Source organism: Chiroxiphia lanceolata, chromosome 1, assembly GCF_009829145.1.
Source record: "Chiroxiphia lanceolata isolate bChiLan1 chromosome 1, bChiLan1.pri, whole genome shotgun sequence".
NCBI classification, from domain to species: domain Eukaryota; kingdom Metazoa; phylum Chordata; class Aves; order Passeriformes; family Pipridae; genus Chiroxiphia; species Chiroxiphia lanceolata.
The window spans coordinates 62,935,936-62,962,561 of NC_045637.1; the positions used below are offsets into that span (position 1 = coordinate 62,935,936).

Below are 26,626 nucleotides of genomic sequence, written 5' to 3' on the forward strand. Positions count from 1 at the left end.
GAAATCATATGCTCAGCTTGATTTTTACCTTGGTTTTTATTTTGTAGAAATCTCTGAACTTCATTAACGTGGAAAGATAAAGAAGTCTCAGTTGAAATTTTCTCTCCCATTACAACAATCTTCCTGTATCTGTCTTTCAAAGATCTTTCAGAACTAGACAAATAGGGATTGTATGCCAGCTAGTAGGACTTACATGTCTGTCTCCCTGATTAGCTTGAAAGTTGAGAATTTAAGTGTGGCATGTGAAAACTTGCTTTGCTTTTCTCCAAATCACATTGGCAATCTTACAGTTACTGATACCTTTTTTTACTATAAAAATAGTATTTGAGAAGTTTCCAGTCTTAAAGCAATTTTATTTCTGTATTACTTCTGTTTATTCAAGATGTTTGTAATTTGTACTTAGTTGTGAAGTAATTTGTTACAAACAAAATTTTGTCCACAGTGGAGAAATAAATTTGCTGGGAAGTATGTAAGGATATGTGTATTCAAAACAGACATTTTCAAATGTTAGTTAGTCAAGACAGATGTTTTTAATAGTTGTACTGTGTTGGCCTCAGTCAACAGCCTAACACCTGCACAGCTGCTGATTTACCTCCCCTCTTGCAAGACAGAGAACGTAGAAGGAAGACAAAAAGACTTGTGGGTGAAGATAATGGCAATTCAGTATAGAAAGCAAAAGCTGCATGCAAAAAAGGAAATTTATTCCCATCAGCAGGCAGATGTTAGCCACTCCCAGGAAAGTGGAAAAAGAGTTTCATGAAGCATGCTTAATTGTGCTTGGGAAGGCAAATGGTGTAGCCATGGGCATCCTCCCTGCCCTCCCCCTGTCCCTGAGCTATTTTGCTGCACATATTATATGGTATGGAATATTGCTTGGGTTAGTTTGTGTCAACTGTCCCAGCTGTGTCCTGTTGCAGTCTCTTGCCCACCCCCAAACCACTCACTGGGGGAAGCAGGGTAACAGGGCAGGGCATAAAAAGGAGAAATCCTTAATGCTGTGCAAGCACTATTCAGTAACAGCCAAAACATAGGTATGTTATCAGCAGTTTTAATCAGAAATATAAAGCCCAGCACCATACCTGCTGCTGCAAGGAAACTTAACTCTGTCTCATTGAGATGCACTACATACAAAGGGTTAAAAATACCTGTCTCCATACTGGAGGTGTTCTCAAAGGTTTTCTTTAGGTAATACAGAATCATGGTCATGCCTGGGGTTTTTTTGTTTTGTTTTGTTTTTAAAAACTCTGACAATTAAAAGAATCATAGAATAGTTTGAGTTGAAAGGAAACTTTTAAAGGTCATCTAGTCCAACCTCCCCACCCCCGTGATGGAGAGGGACATCTTCAGCTAGATCGGGGTCCCACCCAACCCTTTGAACACTCCCAGGAATGGGACATCCACAGCTTCTCTGGGCAACCTGGTACAGTGCCTCATCACCCTCACAGTAAAGAATTTCTTCCTAATATCCAATCTAAACCTACCCTATTTCAGATTAAAATCATTCTGCCTTGTGCTATCACTATATGCCCTTGAAAAAGGACCTCTCCAGCTTTCTTCCCCTTTCAGGTAGTGGAATGCTGTTGTAAGGTCTCCCCAGAGCCTACTCTTCTCCAGGCTGAACAATCCCAGCTGTCAGAGTCTTTCCTCATAGGAGAGGTGATCCCGCCTTCTAATCGTCTTCGTGGCCCTCTTCTGGATTCACTCCAACAGGTTGATATCCTTCCTGTACCGGGGACCCCAGAGCTGGATGAAGTACTCCAAGTGGAGTCTCAGGGGAGAGAGTAGAGGAGCAGAATCACCTCCCTCAACCTGCTGGCCACGCTCATTTTGGTGCAGCTCAGAACACAGGTGGCTTTCTGGGCTGTTAAAGCCCATTGCTGGCTCTTGTCCAGCCTTTCATCCACCAGCACTCCCATGTCCTTCTTGGCAGGGCTGCTCTCGGTCTTTCATCCCCCAGCCTGTATTGGTACAGGAAGTTGCCCCAACCCAGGTGCAGCACCTTGCACTTGGTTTTGTTGAACTTCGTGAGTTTCCCATGGGCCCACTTCCTGAGCTTCTCCAAGTCCCTCTGGATGGTATCCCATCCCTTAGGTTTGTCAGCTGTACCACTCAGCTTGGTGTTGTCTGCAGACTTCCTGAGGGTGAACTTGATCCCTTCGTCCGTGTCATTGATGAATACATTAAATATCACTGGTTCCATTATAGCCCCTGAGGGACACCAGTTGTCATTGATATCCATTGGGACATTGAGATGGTGATTACTACTGTGGATGAAACTGCACAGCCAGTTCCTTATCTACCTAAGAGCCCATCTTTAACACTATGGAAGAATTCCCTAGAAAATTATTTTTCTCTAGTGTCCTACTTGGAATTCTCCAGTGCTGCTTTACAAAAACTTGACAAAAGTTTAGTTGCTTTAGTTTTATTGAGACAACAGTCTATGGTACTGACAAATATTGTCTTGTTTTTCTATACTCTGCCTTTGGATGTGGCCATTTATTGTCTCCTGTCAATAAGGTCATCTTTATGTTTGATATTTGTATAGTACAGAGTCCACTGATATTGTCAAAATAAACAATAATGAAAAGAGCTCAACTGAATTCTGAAGAAACAGATTGGGTTTGCAGGGGTCACAGTTATGCACAAATTGGTTATATCTAATATTGAATTCCATGAAATACAGCGAAAATGGAACTCAACATATGTAGAAAGTAAATGTGAAGCAGAGAAAAATTCTAATCAGGAGATACTCTCATGGTCAACTTCCTTTTCCACCTTTCCAGATTCAGCAGTGCTTGATTACATGAAAAACGTTGGGAAGATTTAAGGAGAAAAGAACAGAATAAGGTTCCATTAATATGATGGAAGCAACTGCTTAGTACTCTCTGTCTATTTTGTATCTCTTCTCTTTATTTATTCTTCATGGTAAGAGACGTGATGTTTGTTTATACCACACTTTCCATTATTATCTACAATTCCATTGCTCTAATTGCCACAGAAAAATGCTTAGCCTCTGTTTCTTCTGTGTATTTTTCTTAAAATATTAATACAGTATGACAGTTTAATTATAGCTAGTTTTAGACCAAACCCACTGAAATTCCAAAGAAATTATACTCTTGAATGTAGGCAGAAGGAAGCCTAAAAATTTTAGTGTAAGTGGCCAAAAATTTCAAAGCACACAAGAACTTTTAGACTAGAATATAAATTAGAAGATTCTTTACCATTTTGCAAAAGTAACGCTTTTTACTATGGCGGATATGTTCTTGGCAACATCAGTGACTTCAAGTGAGGAGTTTTAGGAGTCATTTATTTAATATGTTGTTGTGCTTCTCGAAGGCTTGAAGGTTAGGTATCAGGATTACATCAATAAATTACAGGTAAAGCAAAGAAGCATTTGTTTTCTTGTTTGTCCATTTTGTTCAAACATGTTTTCCTCTCAGTAATAACTTCTGTGCATATCATCATTCGTATTTAGTCATTCTTAAAAGTGATTCTGACAAACGGAGTTTTTGCAGTGGGCTCTATACTCCCCCTGCTGATGTCTATGAATAGACAAAAGTAAGCATATTATCAGTTATCTTTCTCTTGAAAATTCTTAAGGCTGGGGAAGAACATACAATTTTTCACAGAACTGTACTGGTTCAGGTAAATGCTTTTGAATGCTTATTGTAAGAAGTGTTATACATGCTTTGATTGTTGTGGTTTGTGCATGTAACAATATTTCAATTGTATTTAGTTGAGAGTCACATTTATCATTTTTTAATGTTTTTAATAGATTATCTGTTACTGTACTAGTGACTAGATGTATTAATGAACTCCAGTATGTTCCAAGTATGTTAGTTTTTTTCTCTAGGAAAATGTGGCTAACACTACTGATATCTAATCTAAAACTGATGAATTTTTTTATATGTGAGACAGGCAACTTAATTAGCATTTAATTAGCATTGGTAGATGTTGTCCTAAGCCACTCTCCATCATTTTTGAAAAGTCACGGAGAACAGGAAAGCCAAGGACTGGAGGAAAGCCGATGTCACTCCAGTGTCTTCAGAAAGGGAAGAAGGATGACCCAGGAAACTACAGGCCATTCAGCATCACCTCAGTCCTCAGAAAGAATGCACTGCCAGCAGGTTACAGGAGGTGATTTTGCCCCTCTACTCAGCCCTGACAAGGCGGCATCTGGAGTCCTGTCTCCAGTTCTGGGCTCCCCAGTTCAAGAAAAACCAGGAGCTATTGGAGAGGGCCCAGCCAAGTGCTATGAAAGTGATGAGGGGACTGTAGCATCTCTTTTTGGAGGAAAGGCTGAGAGAGCTGGGACTGTTCAGCCTGAAAAAGAGACAACTGAGAGGGAATCTTATCAATATATACAAATATCTTAAGTGTGGGTGTCAAGAGGATGGAGCCAGACTTTTCAGTAGTGCCCAGTGACAGGATAAGAGGCAACGGGCACAAACTGAAACATGAGAGGTTCCATCTGAATATGAAGAAAAACTTCCTTACTGTGAGGGTGACTGAGCATTGGAACAGGCTGCCCAGAGAGGTGATGGAGTCTTCTCTGGACATACTCAAAACCCACCTGGACGTGATTCTGTGCAACCTGCTCCACGTGAACCTGCTTTAGCAGTGGGTTGGACTAGATGATCTCTAGAGGTCCCTTCCAATGCCAACTGTGGTGTGATTCTCTGTTTTACATACAGTATGCTAAGTATGTAAATGTTTAGCTCTAGAAAATTTACATTAATCAGATATTAGGAGGTTTCAGTTGATACTGTAAGAAAGTAAAACAGTAAGAAACAAAGAATCAGGGCATTGCAGAGTTGAAGTTACTACTGCAGTATTAACTTAGCCAGATTGCACTTAGAAAATATGGTGAAATCTACTCTAAATGTATTCTTTTTTTTATCCATTACATAGAAAATATAGAATGTACAACTTAGGTCAATTAATATTTGAATAGAAACCATAACTCTGGCGTTTCCTGACTTTCTTCTTGATTTATCGTTCTCAATGTTAGATGTTTGTTTTCTGTGTACTAGTTTCTACACATCAAATAATGCAAATGCAAGTGATTTTATGGCCTATTTGTGTACCTAGTGAAGTCAGTAGGAAAAATTGCAAATAGTTTAGTGAGAAAGGGATCAGGAACTTGCTTTAACTGTTAACAAGCTGCACTTATCACAATATCTCACTCCTCTTTCATAATTATATTGCAATATATAGCGTGACTCTGTATTTTCAGGAGGATTGCTTTTTTCAGTTATCATGGATTAAAATCCACTCTAGCATTGGAAGTTAAAAATCTCAGGACTACATTCCTTTTTTCTTTTGCACAAAGTTCCCATGACTTTAGTGTATTATTCTGAATTGGTGGAGATAGACAGCAGACTGACTCCCTATTGTTTTGACATTCTGCTTCTGCTCTAGATGTTTAGCATCCTGCATCCCACGTTTCTATTGTATTGGCATTAACCATTTTCTTTAGTGATACCTCTTTTTTTTTTTTTCACGAAAATTAAGTTTAAAGCATGGGCCTTTATGATAGTCAACATTTGGAGATCTCTACAATGCTAAAATGATATTCATTTGTGTCTGTTGTGTTCTTTTGCTGGAGAAAGTAATGAAGAGAAATCTCTAGAAAAATGTCATGAGAGAGGAGATTATCATAGCACAAAACTATGTATCTAGGAGCCTTATGTGAAAGTAATTTAGCGTATTTTTTAAAAAAAGGTGATGAAAGCTCAAGTTATGTCTATTAGTGCCTATGTTATGTGATCAGGTGACTAATCATGATACTTTAAAAGATTTTTTTGAATTCAAAGTTAAGCCCATTAGAAGTAGATGCATTCATTGGAAGTACTCTCTAACTTTTATCCTGTCTTCTAGAGACCTTGACAGCTCCTTTAGAAATACTTTGGGGGTGTAAAATGCTAGAAAAATATTATAATGAAAGCCGTAAGATTAACTTGTGCAAAAAGGGGAGTGTTCTAGGTGAAAACATGAAGATATGTATGTCATTTTCATCATAGAAAATCATGCAAGATCTAGTTATTTTCACAAGAGTCTGAGTTAGTATTTTAAAAATCAGTGTAAGGAGCCCCTTGCAAAACAAACTGGTAAAACTACGGGGTTTATACTAGAAATCAGGTCTGGTACAATAATACAGTATAAAAAAATTCCATAAGAAATACTTGAAAGTAATCTATATGGTAACAAAAGTATTTGGTTGTATATCTATAGTCTTCTGACCAAGGACAGTTTATCTCCTTAATATAAGACTAAAAAAAATCTGTAAAGAGTATATAGTTCTTCTCTTCAATTTAAATATCTTTTAATTTTGTGTTGATTTTTTTTTTCAAAGGAAGCTGCACCTACAGAATCTCTGCTTAACTGGCAAGACTATGAAGGACGAACTCCCCTTCATTTTGCTGTTGCAGATGGGAATGTAGCAGTTGTTGATGTCCTGACCTCCTACGAAGGCTGCAATGTAACATCTTATGACAACTTGTTTCGAACTCCCCTTCACTGGGCAGCCTTGCTTGGTAAACTGGACAATGCTGAAATCATTTAGTCATTTAATTGACTGTAGCGTTTAATCTTAGTCTGTGATTTTTATTTCATTCCAGCCTGACATTATGCAAACTAATCTTCTAGAACAATAGTAGGTTCTGCTAGACCAAGAGTAGAAGTTTGTGTGTCAATTGCTTGTTTTAACTTCAGATTTTCTATGAAGCATTGTAAAATGCATTACTTCAAGAGGCTTTATATGCTGATGGTTTAAGAACAGTTAGAGCACATTGAGATGTTCTTGCATATGTAGCTTTGATCATAGGTTAAAAAAGCCAGTGGTACAGTGGTGTCTGAAGTGGTGTGTGCACACGCCAGCATGAATGCAAGACAATCTATTGGAGTACATGAAGAAAATATCAGAACTTGTTTATTTTTTATCTGAAAAAAATTAGAGAACTTTACTAATATTTCATATATGGATTGATGCTAGTACCCTCACTTGGCCACATAGGGTTTGTGAGGTGCCTGAGAGAGGTGAGTAGCTCCACAACACGAAGTGACTGACAGTGGCATCATCAGTTGTGTTCACTTTCAGCCTATTGTGATGTATCGCAGTTTATGTGTGCTCAGTTAAGTGGATTTATGATTATATTATCTAGTTTTTATTAAACTACCCCTCACAGAATAAACAAATGACTTAAAAAGATTTCCACGAAGAAACCGCAGATAATCGGTTAATACCAGCACAAGTGAACAACAAAAAAATGGCAGAGCTGGCACTTCTCCTGCTTCTAGAAAAAGCTCTTTATCAGTCACATTATGACAACCTAATCAGATCTTACAACAAGTTTTATTCAAAAAAAGTGGTTTTTTCTGTTCAGATTGTTACCCTGAGAGTCAGATGCTCTGTAAATTTTAACCTTGCGTATGTGAATTCTGCACAGTTTGATTTTACAGGTTACAAAGCTGGATCTTTGCAAAACAAGTTAAAACTTGATTAAACAGAAAAAGTCTTAATGCAGGGAAAGACAAACCATAAAATTATAGCCACAAAAATAATATGATTTAGAAAGTTGACTTCCTATTTTCCATTCTTCTATGTGCAGGAGGAAAAAATAATCACCATGTACTAGATAAAAGAATCTTCAAACAGTCTCTCTCCCCTTTTAACAGGCTTCATCCCAATGACCCTTTGGGACACTGCAAACAAAGAATGCCAATAAAAAAATCATACTGCTCACTGGAGCAAGTTACTGCAACTCCAGTGACAATATATATGTAGTTTGGTTATGTTTATTAAAAAAAAAAAATAAAAGAAAAAAATAAAGATGTTCTCAAATTTGCATTTGCGTTGAAGTAGGGATATTGAATATTTACAGAGAAATTATGAAGCATTTTAAATGTCATAGGATCAGTCTCCCAAAGAAATACTCATTAGACTTGGTTCTGCCCAAGAAGCAAAATTTATTGTGTTTTGAAATTGATTGTATTTAAGAGAGAAGTTTTGTCTCTTGGAAAAATGGATTGTCTAATCAATGTAGAATAAAGGGTGAAGATGTGCCAAGACCTCCAAGAGTACTTTGTGAACTTGATGAGATCTCTAGGTGGCAGGGGCCCTTGGGGAACTTCTGGTTGGTAAATCATTATTAATTTTTATGCTTCTGGTTTTAAGCTAAATACTAAATGTTATATGTAGATCTCAAAGAGGCTAAGATGTTACTATGTAGGTTAACAGTAGGAAATTTAAAGTAGTGCAGGGTTACAGCCACAGATTTTGTTGCTTCTGTTACCTTTTCTTTTGTGTAGATAAAAGTCTCAGCCAAGTTAGATCTCTCCTAAGTAAAAGTATTACAGAAGCAACAGTTCTTGACTTCAAGAAATAAGTTTTAATCCTTACATTAATGTCCAAGTGAGATCCATCTTTGCACCAATTTGTTTACTGTTGCACACAATACAAATTTTTTTTCAACTCCCTCAAACCTTCTTTCCCGTAGATGTTTCAGCTAGGCCTCCTGTCCTGATTAGAGAGTTAAGTTCCCTTTTTCTAGTTGTCTGTCCTGAAAGTTCAGGCAACTGTTTTTCAGGCTCAGTACTCCTATGGTTTTCCTGCTAGAATTGCACTCCAAATCAACTTCTCCCAGTGCACCTCAATTTACTTCTAATAGTCTTCAGGTGGGAAGACCATAGCAACATTACATCTCTTCTTTTTATGCTTTCAAGCAAGCATATAAATGGATCAGTTGACTTCAGTAGCAATATACTATACTCTGTCTTTGTTTTCGTGTCTATGAAGTCAATATAAATTTTACCCATCCCTCAAAAATGTTGTGATTTTAATCTAAAAATATTCTAATCTGTTTTGATGGAAGGAGTTGTGTGTTTGTTATTTATGGTACCTGGTAGTAGACTGACATCCAGATTCTGATACACATTTTCAGATGAAATTTTGGTTAAACAAATCCTAAGTAAAGAATTTGCACTTGATTTCTGTAAAACAATGTGACCTATGATGAAATTGTCAATGTTAGTTTAGCCTGTCTTTTAATGTACAAATAATGGACAAATGCTCATCATCATCAGTCTGTGATCACTTTACTGTTTCTGACTGACCTGTCACTCAAATGCAGTGTCTCAGCTGAATTGTCATAAGCTTTTTCTGGAAAAGCTCAACTAATTCGTTGCAAAGTTTTGGGTTGGTTTGGTTTGTTGTGGGTTTTTTTTTTGGTTTTTTTTTTTAATATTGAGATGTTTAACTTTAGGATTTGATATTTATCTGGTTTTATTATGTTATTTTTCTCAGGTCATGCACAGATTGTCCATCTCTTATTAGAAAGAAATAAGTTTGGAACCATCCCATCTGATAGTCAAGGTGCAACACCCCTACATTATGCAGCGCAGAGCAACTTTGCTGTAGGTAGCACATACCCTAAATGTGAAGTAAATGTATTTTGCTGAAATATTTATAGTGTAACAAAGTGTTTGAGTTGGTTTTGAAATCATATAAACACAGTGTTGTTGGCATGAGTTTAATTCAGACTTTTCCTATGTTATGTGATATAAATGTGGTTAATTTCAAACTATTAAAAATAGATTTTAAAAAAACTAACTTGCTGCACAAAGAAAGGCACTTTGAGCTATATATTTGCACCAGAACACACAATAGTCATTCAGGTGCTTCAATAGAAAGCAGAATGGCACCTACCTTTTTACAGTCCTTTTACTTTTTAAGGCTCATTGTAGCAAAATCTAAGCAGTTATAAGTAGTATTTAGAGTAAGATGACCTGTATGAGTATTTACACAGCTGCTGCAGTACCAGTCAAACCAGTCTTTGCATTCAAGAAGGTGATTAACTTAGGAATATTTGGTGTTATGAATGAGCTGTTGTCTCATAAAGCATGGCTGAAGAGTTGAGTAACTTTTATCATAATTCTTCAGGAGCACTATATTTTTAAGTTTTTAAAATGGTTTTTAAATTCAGACAATGAAGAAAATTGGTTTCTCAGACAGCCTGATTCTTACTTTGCTATAATAGGTATTTTTTTCCCAGAGCAAGATCAGATACAGTACAGCCAAGTATAAAACTCAGCAGTTTAATGATTGCTGGTCATAGATGTTACAGAAATAGTTCTCAAGTGCTGGAATTTAGGAAAGCTTTTCTTGAGCTCCTCTGCCCCTCATACTTTTCATAACCTTCCTTTATAAAAAGGGTTATTTAGTGCCTAATTAATGTAGTTATGTAGTCCATATTGCAACATTTTCTTAACAGGGATACTAATTTAGGTCTTTCTTGCATACCTGCATGTTAATTTTCATAAAACAAGGAGAATTTTAATGCCCTTGAGAAAATTGAGGTTAACACATCCGGAAGTACAATTGAAAGAGGGAACTGACCAATGTCTGTTAATACTACAGCTGACACCTCATGCCTCCTTGTGAGAGTGAGTTTTGGGGGTTTGGTGGGGTATTTTTGCAGTTGATCTTTAGTAAGACCATCCAGGTATTTTTTAAATTCAGACTTGTTGAAGTATACTTTTGTGGATAATTTTTACTTTTTTAGAGAATTATTTTTTGATGCTGGTTATTGTCTATCTTGGGGTATGTACTATTTGGGTCTAACTCACACACCTAAAGTATTTGTGTTGTAAAAGGCTTTCTTTCAAGTTTGAGTTAACTCTTAGACAGATAGAATGCTTGTATTTACCATCTGGTGATTAACTCTGCATTCTTTATCTTTTTTCTTTTCTATATTGATACATTTCTAAAAAATGGTTTTTCATACTGGCTTTCTTTCTCTGGACTTGATTCAGTTGATTGAAACATCTTCATTATGTTGCTACCTTTTGATCTCATTAGCCAGGCAAATATAATATCATTTAGGTTTTTTATGAAAAAATAAAGTACATAGTGGAATCAGACATTCTTTAGTAATCTTGTGTACTTACAATGAATGTACTGTTTCCCATCTTACACGAAGAATCAAACAGGAGAGTTTCATTTAGATCTGCAAGCCTCTTTTATCTGGAGACATGTTCAAGAGCCCCTGCCTAAATTACGTCTGGAGCCTCTCTCTGCTTTTACTAGTCCAGTTGTTTCAGAGCACCACTGTTTGCTTTTTTTTTTCCTCCATTATATGCATATCATTGAGTAATTCTCATCACTGCATTCCATATACGTAGTCACATAACTGAGTGGAGACACATCCATGTTCTGGCATATAGAGTAACAACTGTATATTTACAGTTTGAGATTCACACTGTTGTTCTATTCAGTCTGCCCAAGTTTGGATACGTGTGGTGTGTTCCTCGGTTAAAATGTTATGGTCCCTAGTCCCTAATATGAAGACAGTTTGTTTTTTGTGTTTATTGTAAATATTTGCATGGCTTTCAGTTTTATTTGCTTTGATATTTTGTTCTTTCTTCTGTTTTTTGCTGGTTACTTACTATAGTATGACATTTTTTGTTTTTTTAAAGACTGAAGAGATTTAGCCAACTCTTAATTTATGTGAAGAATTTGTTCCCTAAGACTAACTTATCCCCACTTACTACAGACAGGAAAAATTCTAGAAGAGAAGTTACCTAATATAACCACCCAAATAGGTTGCTTGAAATTTAGATGGTATAGAACACCCAAATAAACATCTCTTTTTAAATTCATGTGTGAAGGAAGATGTTCTATGTGTATTGCCTTCAGTATGCAGAATGCAGAGCTAAATATATTTTTTTCCTGAATTTTTCCACAAGTGTCCAAAGCAATGTACTTTCCTTTCACATACTCATATAGATAGATCTAGTAAATGAAATGTGGATACCCCATCTTATTCTTAAATATTCAAAAATAATATTTAGTATTTTTCAGAGTTTCCTGATAGCACAAAATGAAGTGATACAGGTTTACCTCTATGCTTTACTGTTATTTTTCAACTTTGTTGGGTTTTATGGTTTTTTTCTCCACTTTTTTTAATAGTGCTAAAATACCTGTGATCTTGCATAACAAAATGCATGTAGAATTAAGCTGATTGGTACTTCTATTTTCTGAGTTCTTAATCATCCTGTTGTAATTTAATTTCATTTTGCTTTCAAATTGCAATAACTTTATTTTGGAAAATAACGATTATAGCACCGCGAGATTTTCTTCCATTTTTTTTCCAATTAAAAACTGTAGAAAGGAAAGAGTAGTTGAAAGAAACGCTAATTGGCTAAACTTAATGGAAAAATAAAATTACTAATTTGTATTTTTTCGAATATGTGCCTTAATACTGAAGAAGTGCAGCCTCCACAGTGCTTTTTGCTTCGCAGGATTTCAAGCAGTGCAGAGTATTGGCAGGGGGCTGAGTTGCTGCCCTAACGAGAAGCCATTTGTGTCTGTGGTGTAGTGGTGGTCACAGAGCTCTAAACACGTGCTGGTTTGTGGGGAAGGCTTAGTGTGGAAGGTTTAATGCTTCCATTTCTCGTTGTTTCTGGCTGGACCTTTGTACAATGAACTGATAGTTCAGACCTAAATTCACAAAGCTGTAAGGATCTTAGATCATATTAACATAAGATAAATAAGAAATTTCCTATTTCTTTAGAGGGATGAAATTATAAGTAGTAGTGAAAATAAATTCAAACTAATCAATAGTACTTGGGTATTTAAGCACCTTTGTGATTATTAGCATTTAATTCCTTATGGACAAGAAACTCTCATCCTATCCAGAGCAGTGATAGAGCTATTTTGGGGGGTCACATAGGGAGAAGGCTAAAATAGTGTTAATACTAAAATATCAATGTAAAGTAAAAATAACGAAACCTGCAATTTTTTCAGTTTTTATTGGCTAGCCTATAAGTGACTCTTCAGAGATGTTTTCCAGCTGTTAAACACACAGCCTTTTAAAGCATTGGGTAGAAAAAGGAAAATCCTCTCCTTATTCTTTTTCTAGCACTTGTAACTTTCTCTTCCTTCCTTTCCTGTGTGTCTTATTAAGAATCTAGGAGCGGGTTAAAAAAGTGGACTTGTTTACTGAGAGCTTAACACAAACACAACATTTGAAGAAATAAATCTTTTTACTTTGATTTAAATAGAGATTTTAGTGTAACAGTTGCAGAGGAAAGTCTGAACTCAGTTGTAAAAATTTTCTTAATATTTTCTGATTTATAATATTTAAGTAATTAGGAACCTGTTGATATTATTAAATATATGTGTGTTGCCCCAAAAGTATTTTTTTTTAATAGTCAAATTATTAGGGTTTGACAAAGTAAAATATTTGCATGTGCAGTTAAATTTATAATGGGAGAAAAAAATATGTTGGGAGAATATTTTGAAGGGATGTTATTTTCAGGGGAGGTTCAGGTTGGACATTAGGAGGAATTTCTTCACAGAAAGGATGATTAGACATTGGAATGGGCTGCCCAGGGATGTGGTGGAATCACTGTCCCCGGAGGTGTTTAAGGAAAGACTGGATATGGCACTCAGTGCCATGGTGTGGTTGACATGGTGGTGTTTGGTGAAAAGGTTGAACTTGATGATCTCAGAGGTCTTTTCCAACCTAAATAATTCTGTGATTTTTTATCATCATTGTATTGCAGTAATGTTTTGATAAGCCAGTAATATTTTTCCCATTCCTTTCTTCTCAGTGACTACAGTGTCTTTTTCTTCATTATGATGAACACGTGATGTCTGACACTAAAAAGAAAAAATTATGAAATAAATGACAGTGTTAAACTCCTAGTTAAGAATGCACTATGATTATGGGTGAGGAAAAAGGCATAGCAGAAAATACAGTGCTCCTGTTGAGTTATTACTCTTTATAAACATGAAAAGGAAAAACTGAGCTTTGATTTGCTTCATAAACAGCTAAATGAGACACAGTAGTTTCTTGTTGTTACAGATTCCTTTTAATCTTAATTTCAACAGTATTTCTTTTCAGGAAACAGTTGAAGTATTTTTGAAACATCCTTCTGTAAAAGATGACTCAGATCTTGAGGGAAGAACGTCCTTCATGTGGGCAGCTGGCAAAGGCAGTGATGATGTCATTAGGACTATGCTGACTTTAAAATTGGATATTGATATCAATATGACAGACAAATATGCTGGCACAGGTAAGATGCTTTACAGCAAAGAGCCACTGGACATTTCTGGTCAGTGTGATTTCCATCAGAAAAAACATTGTTAGGAGCTGTATTAGTCTTTTCCTGGATGCGTGCTTTAATCCTGAAAATATTTCTGCATTAGTTTAATTATGTATGAGTGTAAATTCTTTACCTTATTGTGGGAAAGAAACAAACCTTTTCTTCATGGATTGTATCAGTTAATTTGAAATATAGCAAGAAGAAGTACTGCTGTGCTGCTACCTAGATCTGGATCCTGGAAAAGGGAGAGCTGTTCTGTATTTTGAAGAATAAAATGAAATATAATTGCATAAAAAGCCCTCCCTGAAAATGCCTATTAAAATGTATTTGTCAGTAAATACATACTTTTAAATAATATAGAGCAAACTAACCAGTGAAGTGGCTAAATTATCATCATGAAAATCATAAGTACCATAGTTGTTTGTAAAGGTAGTGTAATAAAGATTAGAGCTATTGCACTTCTATTGTCCAAAAAGTGAGTCAAACTTGATATCCCCCAAGTTTATCACCCCATTATCTGCCCAGAGCAAAAGACAGGTATGCAGCACAGTGATTCAGGATTCAAGCATGCAAGTCATGAAATTCAAAATTTCCTGTAAATATATGAATTTATCTCATTCATGAAAAAATATAAGAATTTGTGGTATAAATATTGTACTTACGTAGTGTTTTCAACAAAAAGGATAACGATTCTGACAGTGTCAAAGTGTTTCTGTATTACTTATAGAAAAAGAGGAGACTGTGTATATATGGGGCATAAATTGGAGGGGTTTGATAGCAGAGAGCTTCAAACAGTAAGATGTGTAGGAGGAGGTCAGGAACTACCCAGTGCCACACACAACCAGGTCACAATGTTAGAAGTTAAGTGCAAAACTGTAAACCTGTGTATAATAAGTAGTAAAATGACAGCCAAGCTCATAGTCAGACCACACATCCACGAATAATACAATAATACAATAAAAGGCATTTCTCCTATGTAATTTTAAACAGATAAGAATGTATAATTGCAATGTTTGTTTATATAAATTTTCATGTATTTGTTGACTGCACACGTATGCAAACTAGCCTAAACTGCATGGTTAGATTTAGGAAACTTACAGTGTCGATTTATCCCAACCAAGAAATTAAGATATGAGTTTAACAGCTTTTCTCTTTTCAGAGTGCACTTCGAATAACATTCAAATGGTAAATAAATGCCACGTCAGGGTTGTGTGATTCAGGATTTTTAAACGTAGATTGTATGAACATTATTTTCATATTAAAATTTGAATTTCTTTCATTTTCTTTGGTGATATGCTGGGTCTCAACAAAAAGCAAAATACACTTAACATAAAATTCTATTCAAATATCTAAATTCTTGCTTTTCTTACAATTTAGCACACTGAAAAATAATCAGTCTTTCTAAGCTGTGGTAGTTTGTAATTTTTGAGTTTAAGAAATACTGCAACAAATAAAATATCAGTCTTCATGTTTAATGACTTTAAAAACTATATACTCTATGATTGTACTCATTTCATCTTTTATCAGTCTTACCTACATTTGCTACTTCCTGACAGTTCCCTTTTAAATACTTTACAGTACTTGTTTCAGACCTTAAGGTGGAGTAATGTAGTTACTGTGCAAACCTCCTTACAAAAGGTTTTCTTCTTTGCAGACAGTACTCACATACCGTGTTTCTGAAATTACTCAGGTGCGGATTTCATGCTTGAATAATTCAGGTGGTTGGGCTTATTATCTTTCAGTCTTAAACCTTTTGTAGCAGTGATATGTGATCACTTCTTAATCTTGATTTTGTTGTAGGGCTTTTAATCCAAGGAACTGAATGGGTTTTCCATTTACTTTAAAGCGCCGCTGTGGAGAACACACGAATAGTCTTAAAGTGGGGAACTGTTCTATTTGTCGCTTGCTGTCGAGCAGCCTGAACTAAACCATTGTGCAAGCAAGTGCAGTAGCATGGGCTTTGTTATAGGGAGCTGTAAACATTAAAGGAAGCGCACCAGTAAATCACTCTCTGATTTATTTTTTTTACAAAGGTTCTTAATCATTCCCAATTTTTGGTAAGGGAAAAGTAGCGTTGCATTCTGAGGGGAAACTATGCACTAGTAGAAAATAGTGTACATGCCACAGTGCCTGGGATACAGTTGCTGAGGAGAGTTCGAGGTTGTGTGTTTCTGACTTTTGTGTGCGACTCAGTTAAGCTCAGTTATAATGTTGCATTAACGCAGCCTTTTTGCATTTACTTAAAAAAGAGCAAGCTCTCCATTCAGCTTTGCTAGAACATCGGGACTCTCAGTATTGTGTAGGAGAATGACACCAAGGGAAAGGAATTTCCCTCTTCTCAGAGATCAGCGCTGCAGGAGCATTACAGGGGCAGCTTTATAGCTCTGCCGTCACTGCGCACAATGGAGAGGGTTCTGTCTGTCGGCTGAACAAAGGGCCTATTGTAACCAGCTGGCTGAAGAATCTCTTCAGTCACCGTGACTCCATCACAGAAAATTTGGCTTACAAGAAAATATTGAGCACAAAGTGCGAAACGAGATGCCTGCGTCAGAATGAGTGATAGGGGGGAAGAACCAGCCAAGCTGACACAGCAGCTCTTTTTCTATTGTATTGTTACACACACCCCATGTGTCATCTGATGGAGTGGTTTACTGCCTTTGGTTTCATAAGAAATTCAGGACAAAAACCAGAACCTAGAGTTTACTTTGAGGTCAGACCATGAAAACCAGGCCCTTCCCAATGTACAAAGCGGCAGGGATCTCATTCTTGTTGAATTTCTACTGATAGCCACCCACTCACATGGTTGCTGGAGATGCGCTTATTTTTCATGAGCTCGGTGAGCACCGCTGTGCTTTTTAGCTCCAACAGTTAAACATCAGTGTCATCTCAAAAGCATGATTTCAATTACTAAGGCAGCACTTCTCATAGTGTCTCTGACTGTGACCCCAGTGCCGCATTCATCTGTATCCAGTTGCTATCGCTGATATTGAGACTGTTTTACGGCAACACACTTCAGCTGGATTAGGTTCATGGACAATACGAACAACCTGAGTATTTTATTAGTACCTGTGTAACAGACTATGCTGGGTTACTGTTTCATAAGGTGTGCGGAGTTGGTACCACTGCTACACAGTAGCTGGCAGATACAAAAAGCCAGACTGTTTTGGTATTCTGGCTACGGTTCAAGAAGCAGTTCCTTCTCACACTGGGCTTCGTGATGTGCATTTCTGTATAATGCCTCTGCTGGATCCTGACCCTGTCTGTTTTAATATTAAACAAATACATGTAGGTACATAAAACAAGACATGTATATACTGTTTAGAGCCCCACATTTTTTCTGGCTTGAGCACACTCAATTCTCACTAAGGATGAATACCTCTGAAATTTCACGGGGAACTCACTTTATTAAATGCACATTTATGAACTGCACTCTTTTGTGGTTTTATTCTAAATTATTTTGTTTTTTTTAATCTGTAAAATATTCCACATGTAAGGCAGTGTGAGAATGTAGGTTGTCTGATTTGATTGCTGACTGTAGGAAACAATCCAAAGCATTTTGAATTCAAATTGTAAATAAAATCAGCAGTTTATGTGTCCTCCATTGGTTTGAAATCTCATTGCTCTGTGTAGTTCTCCTTTCCTTCAGTAAGAATTGTGAACTAGTCAGACTGGTATTCCAACATTTTCCTCAACTCCAGCTGACAGTACCTGCAGGATGGCAATAGCAACTCCAGTTACAGGACGCCACATCTAGAACTCCGACTTCTGAAGTATCTGAAGTAGTGTAGTTTTCATTCAACTGAACATCATAAATTGTAGAGATGAGACAAAATGCAGTACCTAGTTTGTAATCTTTTTTTTTCCTGAAGAAACTAGGGAGCTGGAGATGCTGTGCGTGCAAGATACGATGGCCTTAGTACAAAATTTTGTGTAAAATTTTTTCCGAAAAGGCTCTGGGAGGAGCAGGAACAGCTGGGTGGTAATCTGTAGTTAGTTTTGGTTGAGACAACTTTGTTTATTTGAAAGGAAAAAAAGGTATTTTCAGAAAAGCATTAAAGAAATAATTAAAAGTTTCTTTCACTGGTGATGGGCAGTCTCAGAAATGCCACAAAACAGAGGCAGAAGTAAATAATGTAATATTCTCTTAATCAGAAGCTGCTAATCTTCCACATATCCTCAGTATAAGCCGATCTTGGTAGTGTTAAGCTTAAAATTTCCATTTGTGCAAGTTAGAAACATGTTTCAGGGCTAACAGTTATCCTGCTTATGGCTTATGTGGCAAGAAAATGTTGTTATATAATCACTTGCTAGGATTCTTCAGTTTCTTGTGGTTGAAAAGTACCTTTTCCACCAAAATGGTTGAAATGAATTTTTATTTTGACTGTTCTAACTGTGAACTTCCGAAGCTTATGGTACTGTGGTTTGCTTTTCCTACTCCTTAATTCTTCTAGCATTACACGCCGCTGCCCTTTCTGGCCATGTCAGCACAGTGAAATTGCTGTTGGAGCACAATGCACAGGTAGATGCTCTGGATGTCATGAAACATACCCCCCTTTTCCGAGCCTGTGAGATGGGACACAAAGAAGTGATACAAACACTCATTAAAGGTCAGCTCTTAACGACTTCACAAACTTGTCCGGAGTTCTGGTGCTGCTTTCTGTGGGACTGGGAAATAAATAGATAGCTGAGCAAGAGGTGGGGGTAGGAAATTGCTTCCCTAGAGGGGGTTTTGTCTATAAGTACTCTTTGTGGGGTAACACTAGTAAATGTAAAAGATTATCAGATTGTTGTGCAAAATAAGTGTTAAATATAAAACTTTCAAGACTGGGAGAGTTCTTTTCACAGCTCATTTCTGCTCAGGCCCTTGCAAGTACATTCTAGTCTCTCAAAGCAACACTTCCCCCCAGCAGATCATTGTTTTTCTTTCTTTTTTTTTTTTTCTTCATCAAAAAGACCAAATTAAGCTTTCTTCACTTTTGTGAGAAAGCATTTCTAGCCTTCTTTGAAGATTTTTTGGCCATTTAAATGAATCTTTATTTTTTAATGCAGATAGCTGTCAAAATCCTACATCATTAATATTTTCCTCTGATTGGTTTTTAGAAGCAGTATTTTATTTGTAGACAGAAACAGGTTTTAACAGTGTACACAGTGTTAGATAATTGTAAAATATCTGCTGAAGTGTAAGAAGTACGGTGAAACAACAGTGGTATCCTAGATGCAAGATTCTGTCATTTTAGCTTCCCAGAAACATCTCCCTCCTACTTCAGACATGATCCCATTTATGGACAGATGAAGTATCCAGGCTAAAAAGTTGCAAGTTTTCCATCAACCATCTTTTCTTACTGAAAAATCTGCTTCCCTTCATGATCTGCTGTGCATATTTTAACCTCCTGTGAAGCTCTTCCTCCCACTCTCTGTGCCATTTAGCTTTTGTGTGTGCAAGAACCTTGTAAACATAATCGAGTTATGTTTAATTATATGTTTTATTATATAGACAGTCATCGTTGCTGGTTGGTTCAAGCTTTTGTATTTGTGGAGTTTTATTTTTGTACAGAATTTTTACATCTTGCAAGAAGACAGAAATTTATTATCTGCGTTAAAGAGCTTTAACATGCTTGAATTAAGAAAAAAATTAAGACTTTTCCAAAAATTATTCTTACACTGTAAATATTTCATCTTGCCTACATTAGAGATTTAAAAACAGATTTAATCTGAGGTCTAGTGTTTAAAAGTATTTTTCTTGTTAACAAATAAAGGTTTTGCTGACAATTAATAGGCCTGAAACAAGTAGAGCCTAGGCTTTCCAAGGGCATTTGATAAATCTGGAGATTCTAAAGCATCAGAAAGGATTTGAATAACAAAATTCAAATTATTTTCAGAAATACTTGTCTAAATTGTCATTTTACCAAATAAGTTCTAGTTGAACATGAACTTATTCTTTTCTTTTCTTAACATTCGAAAGTGTTTTCTTTTTATGCTCAAAAATATATTTGCTGTTTCAGGAGGGGCAAGAGTAGATTTGGTTGACCAAGATGGCCATTCACCTCTTCACTGGGCAGCCCTGGGAGGAAATGCTGACGTGTGCCAAATCTTGATAGAAAATAAAATCAACCCTAATGTGCAGGATTATGCAGGTAGAACACCTCTGCAGTGTGCTGCTTATGGAGGTTACATTAACTGCATGGTAGTGTTACTGGAAAACAATGCAGATCCAAATATCCAGGATAAAGAGGTATGTTGTTCTTCACTGAGGTATATAATTAACTTTAGAATAACCATACATCAAAACATATTCCTTTTCTTCAAGATCCTTCTCTTTTCTGGGACATAGAAGCATCTTTGCTGCCTCCACTTCAAAAATCTTATATGAAAAGTAGTATTTTAATGTGCAGCATGAATTGAAGATTTGTATTTTTCCATATCACTTTTGATTTTTCCTTATCAAAGTGTGATTGTATGAGGAGCCATATTAATAATCTGATTTCTTAACTTCTGTGATTCCTTATTAACAGCTCACATAGGAATGTGATTTTATAGTCCGAAATTAGTTTCTTTAGCATAGAGACAGAGCAAGCAAGAAAGTAAGGTATTGCAAGTGAGATTGCACAAGAACTGTTTCAATTACTAATCCACATAAGTATCCATGTATGTATACTGTATTCAGGTGAAAAAAAAAAAGGAATACTTACTAGGTTATATGTTCTTTTGTGCCATTATTCAAGCCAGTTAGTGAAATTAGGAGCCAGAGTAATTGTGCAACCTGTAACAGATCTCTTTCTTATATGACATGATTTCTCAGAAGTCGGTAGAACCTCATCAGTCAAAATTTGTTAAATTTTTCTGTAGTTATTCTTTGTAGGGCATAGATAATTCCAAGTAATAGAAAAGTGGTTTTCATTATGAGTTCTTTCTTTTGCAAAGAAAGCAACTCTAGAGCTAGTCTCCTAATGCTACTTTTCAGCTGCTTTAGGTGAAAAAGCACTAGTGTTGTAATCTTGTTTAAAAAAAAATAAATTAATTTTTAAGTGCTGTATTCTTCTTATTTTAATAAAGAAGTTTATTTAGAACTAGTTTGTCCTTCATGTCCAGAAAAGCATTGAATTACACTATGATTTACGGCTTTCATTGTAGCATGATAGAGTTTGGGGATAATGCTTATTTTTGTTCTGTTTCTATTGTTTACAGGGAAGAACTGCCTTGCACTGGCTCTGTAACAATGGCTACCTTGATGCTATAAAGTTGCTGCTTGGTTTTGATGCCTTTCCTAACCATATGGAGAACAGTGAGGAGAGGTATTGCTTGTCTGAATGTGTTATTTTGTAATTTAGCAGAAGTGCTACCTACAATTTAAATGTTAAGTGTTCAGATATTGCAAGAGAATCCTAATCTTGCATCTCAAAGGAGTCCTGTAATCTTGCGCTTCAGTGTCAGCTGCTTTTCTAATGTGAAATTTCTCCCCTTTAACTAAGACATTGCAGCTTCAGCTATTTATACTTTTGAACCTTGAACTTAGAGATTTCTGCAAGTATTTACTTACTCTAGTCTTGTTTGATATATTGAAGATCTTTCTCATTTATATGAAGTTCATAATAGGTATGTACAGACAAAGGATGAAAAGGCATTTCTGCTGCTGTTGGAGTAGACTGGAGTTTTTCTTTTCTATTTGGTAGGAATTCAGTGAGAAGAAAGAAAATGGGAGAAATGTAATGTTATGTTTTAAAATAGTGATTGCGAAGTACCTGGTGGCTAACTGTATTCTAAAGGCCTAGTTCAAAAAAGAAAAAGTCTCCTATAATCATAAAGAGACAGCACATTTGCATCTCTTTTCTTTGTCTTTCATTGACATATAAATAATAGTTTTTTAAAAGTGATTGGGGTTGTGGAGTTCAAATTAGTCGCCTGACCGTGAAGATAATTACTGTTAGCAGAAATATATAATGCCTTTTTTTAGAGTAGATGACCTCCTCATAATTATAAATAAAACTATGAACAGTACGCCATATAAATTTGAATATTTCAACATTTTAAATAACTTAAGGAGTTTGAAACCCCATATTTCAGTGCTAAATTTGATACTTCCATACTTATCCCAGTTTTTAATTGCTTTCTTCTCCCATCATTTTTCTTTTATTCTCTACTCTAAACCACTCAGATTTCTCTTCCCTTCTTCTTCTTATTTTTTATTGAGAAACAGAAATGAAAGTATAACTAGTTCCTAATTAAGTAGTGCCAGTGCTCTCTTTAGTAATTTTTTTATAGAAAATTAAATAAACAGTTGTAATTAAATTACTCCTAAAAAATAAGATTAAAAGCCACTATTTTGCCAGAAAGGAGGCTGCTGTTATCCTTACTTTGTAGAAATATACTAATGATGCTCAAATGCCAAGAAAAGACCTTAACTGTGGTTTACCACATTCAGATAGTTATTTTTGTTTTCCTTCTGGCATTAATACATATTCATATCTATAAATCTAGATTACTCAGAATATAACCAGCAGTATTCCAAATTTCTACCATTAAGCACTAGTTCATGTGCAGAACAAAAGAGATCTCCAGTATTTCTAGATGAATCAGTCTTTAAATATAATTCTGCTAAAATCTATATAGTATATCAAAATTGCACAATTGTATCTTGATACATATCTACAAATCTTCTTTTACTGTTGAGGAATTGGAATTTTGGAAAGTAGAAAAATCAAGTTGAGTGTTGTAAGAGAGAATAAAAATAACCTCAGGGATATGGTTCATCTGTTATTGGATGAAATTGCTTTTTTAATCAGTAACAATTTCACCAAATAGTAATTTTTTTCCCAATATATCTATAATCAGAAGCTTCCAGTCTTTACTTTCTTAGAGTCCAATATGAGATACCAGTTAAAAATTCAAATGTAATGGTTCAAGCTAATTAGATTAGTAAAAGATGAAGCTGAGATTGCATCTAGGATTTTAAGCTGCCCATTTGCTTGCCAGATACGTGATCAAGTGCTGGTCTGGAGGGTGCTGGGTTTGTTGTTCTTCGCAAATTTATTTTGTAACTCAATTTACCATCCTGGGTGCATCATGTGATGCAAGGCTAGCTGCTGTTTGACTGCCTTCATGCTAAAATTCCTTATAACAGCTGGTGGCTGACATCTTCTTCATGTGTTTTCCTGTGAAGCCAACTGGATTTGAAAGCTATCTGTTTTAGAGAGAATCAGTGGAAAAGAAAATTTATAACAGGCTTTGAACTGACACTAGAGAAGTGTATGTAAACAGCCTTGAATGGGTAGTGTCCAGTCATACAAATCCCTATTCAGATTTGATTTGAGTGATTTTTTTACTTTCAAAGGAAGCTCTAATGGAGTTATAGAATCTATGTTTAAAAATATGGGTCCTCATGACTGGGACCTGTAAGAGAATACATTGTCTTGGTAGATACATGGTAGTAGCATAAAGTTTGTTTTAGTGTCTTTTGTGTCTTTAAAATATTCAAAATTACTCATACTTTAAAAATGTATTTTACTGGAATTATGTTCTTTCTGAAGTTCCCATTTCTGGGTTATCAAAAATCTGTATCTCTTTAAATGCTACCAGCAACACACCTTGACATACAGATTTTCATGTTATGTCATTGTCTTTATTCCTGCAGACACTTCAGTTCAGATACTGTTAATCCTTCCATCATCAAATCATTGCTGTGTGGCAAGTCCAATTGTGCTTTCTGTCTGTTTTTCTTTGCTTACCAGCACTGCGTCCTAGCAAGTTACCATCAAGAAGAGCCCTAATTTTCACAATCACATGTATTGACACTTGTTATTTGATAGTCTTATGTTATATGGTCTTGATTATGGTCTGTTTAATAATTTTCAGTCACTAAATGTCTCTGCCTAATGTTTCAGTGTTGGTGAGGGAGATATGTAAATTTTGATCCTGCGCTGACAATGGGAAATTTGGGAATTATTTTTAAAAGGGCTTAGGTGGCTTTGACACCATTAAAACCCAAAGAATTTAATATTTTTAACACCTGTGTCCATTTGGAAACAGACTTTAGTCTTCCTAGTACTTTAAAAAAGGATATTATCCCTTGATACTGATCTAAACCTGCTGCTTGGTCAGTCATACTGTCCTCAGTTGTTGTTATAGAGGCTAAGACATATTTGACAGTAAGTCTCCAGAACTTAAATTCATATGGAAATAGCACAAAAATGTTTTAACTTACTTTTTTCTTTAGATTTCTATATGAAAACCTCAATAACAGCTTTTAAAGATCACTTGACTAAAGCAGTTAATTCTGTGGACGGGGTTTTGGGAGATTTTGACCAAACACTTCATACAGTCTGATCCCTCCCACATTTCCATATGACAAGAAAAAAATAAGTCTTAAACATAATCACAATGTGTAGAATCAATAGGACAGGAAAACAATACTTAAAAATTAATGAAACAGCGTACTGAAAGCAGTGTTTAATCTCTCTTCATTCTAGAACTTGCCTTAATATGAAATGAGGGTGAAATAAATGCACATTATAGTTAGAATCAGTAATAATTGTTGTGATTTGTTTGGTTTTTTTTAGATATACTCCACTTGATTATGCCTTGCTTGGGGAACACCATGAAGTGATTCAGTTCATGTTAGAGCATGGGGCTCTGTCTATAGCTGCCATTCAGGATATTGCTGCTTTCAAAATCCAGGCTGTCTACAAAGGATACAAAGTTAGAAAGGCTTTTCAAGAGAGGAAGAATCTCCTAATGAAACATGAACAGCTGAGAAAAGATGCTGCTGCCAAGTAAGTCTGAGACTTGAAATCTTCTCCAACAAATGGACATTTGTCATAAGTTTGTATTCATCAGTGTATGATTTTATTTGTTATTCATCATCATTTAGTGTTCTTCTTAGTAACATTTGTGAAACCAAAGGAAGCTTATAACTCCCATATACCTATAGATGGACGAAATTTATTTTCCATATAATCCCAATTTGAATAACGAACTTTATATAGTATGCAAGAGAAAGGCAAAATACCAAAATCTGAGAAACTACCATGTTTCCATGAATCTTTGCCTGATACTCTGTATGATGATTAAAAGGCTTGGAAAACATTTATCACATTAATGTAACGGAAGTAATTAGTGACCTATCAAGTCTTGTTATTATGAAAATTAATTATGAAAAGTAATTAATACATAGTTGAAGGAAAAGAAAAAACAAACAAGGGAAAGCCTGGTTTGGTAAGGCTTAACTTAATGTTTCACAGGAGAGGTTGTGCTTTTCTAGCAAACCAAAATCCTGGATTTATTTGCAATTTCAGTTTTGGCAGTATCATTCTCTGCATTTATGTTTTCTGGTCTTGAATTAGAATTCCTATGAATTGGTTATATTGGATTATAGATAACTAACATATGCAATTCAAATAGTTATCAGCAAGATGTGTAGGTTCTGACTGAGTTTCTACCCTGCTTAAAGGAGGTAAGGGTAGCAAAGTAGTGAAATTTAAAAATCAGAAGGTACATAAATGATTATCAAAATGCTTGGCTTCCTTGGCCTTTATCCTTAAGATTCATAGTATGAAATAAAACAAATTAGCACCTGGTTTCTCATGAAGAAATCTGATTCTGGGATGAAAAAAGTAACAGTCTAAAAAGATTTCTGCATGATTTTTTAGTATTATTTCTGTAAAGAGAGGTCATATGAAAAAGCCACACAACATAATTATTGCACTTAGAGGTATTTTTGCTGCATCTGTGTATCATAGACAAATTCAGCTGCGCTCCACTCTATCAGATTTGGTAGTTTGATGTTCTGCATAACTGGCCAGTGTGACCTTCACTGGGTTTGATTGCTACTATACTATACTGGATAACAATTGTTATTTCCCAGTAAGAACCAAAGCTAGAAGTATCAGATAACTGATCTCTTGCTCGCATCTTTAGATCCTGAAGTTTTAACATGTAGCCCTTCTACTATTTGCCTTTTCTGCTAAAGTCAGTAGAAGTCAAAACCATGCATGGAGAAGCTGCCTTTGAAAGTATACCAAATATTTTATGAATTTCTTTTTAATGTGGAGAACTCTATGTATTTCTGTGTGGTCACAACTGACTTTACCAAATGAGATAGTTTTATCCTTTGTGATGACAGTCAATTTTAGAAGAATCTATGATACCCCATCTAGAAGATTAAATGGAAAAGAATTGCCTCATGGAAATTTGGGGGTATTTTTGTAATAGTTTTCCTTTGTGGGTTTCTGATGTACTTTCTGAGACTTACTTAGCTCTTGTTGATTTGTTTGAAAACAATAGAATCAAAGTCTGTGTATCAAATACCATAAAAACAGAATTACAATACAACTGGAGTGTACAAGCAAATCAGGTTGTCACATCACAAATTTTATTTAATTGCAATTTTATGATCTGTAATAAACTGAAGGGGACATTATGTTGTCATCATTCTGTGTACCCATCTGTGCATTCCAGAGCTGAAATTGGCCAGGGTGTTGCTGCATACAAAAAAACCTAATATCCCTAGTGATGTTTAAAAATC

General features: G+C 35.6%; 1 protein-coding gene across 9 annotated transcripts in view; it reads left to right on the forward strand.

Annotated features, from left to right (window-relative positions):
- The window catches only part of INVS (inversin), a 95,104-nt gene that overhangs the window by 45,857 nt on the left and 22,621 nt on the right, over window positions 1–26,626 (forward strand). For 8 of the 9 annotated variants that reach the window (XM_032693080.1, XM_032693034.1, XM_032693053.1 and 5 more), the window contains 7 exons: window positions 6,356–6,536; window positions 9,305–9,414; window positions 13,908–14,079; window positions 18,561–18,716; window positions 20,112–20,341; window positions 21,295–21,401; window positions 24,663–24,875. In XM_032693080.1, the coding sequence (XP_032548971.1) occupies window positions 6,356–6,536; window positions 9,305–9,414; window positions 13,908–14,079; window positions 18,561–18,716; window positions 20,112–20,341; window positions 21,295–21,401; window positions 24,663–24,875 (1,169 nt within the window). Of the gene's footprint in view, window positions 1–2,839; window positions 2,926–6,355; window positions 6,537–9,304; window positions 9,415–13,907; window positions 14,080–18,560; window positions 18,717–20,111; window positions 20,342–21,294; window positions 21,402–24,662; window positions 24,876–26,626 lie in introns of those variants that run through there. The other variant, XM_032693099.1, reaches the window with a different exon arrangement.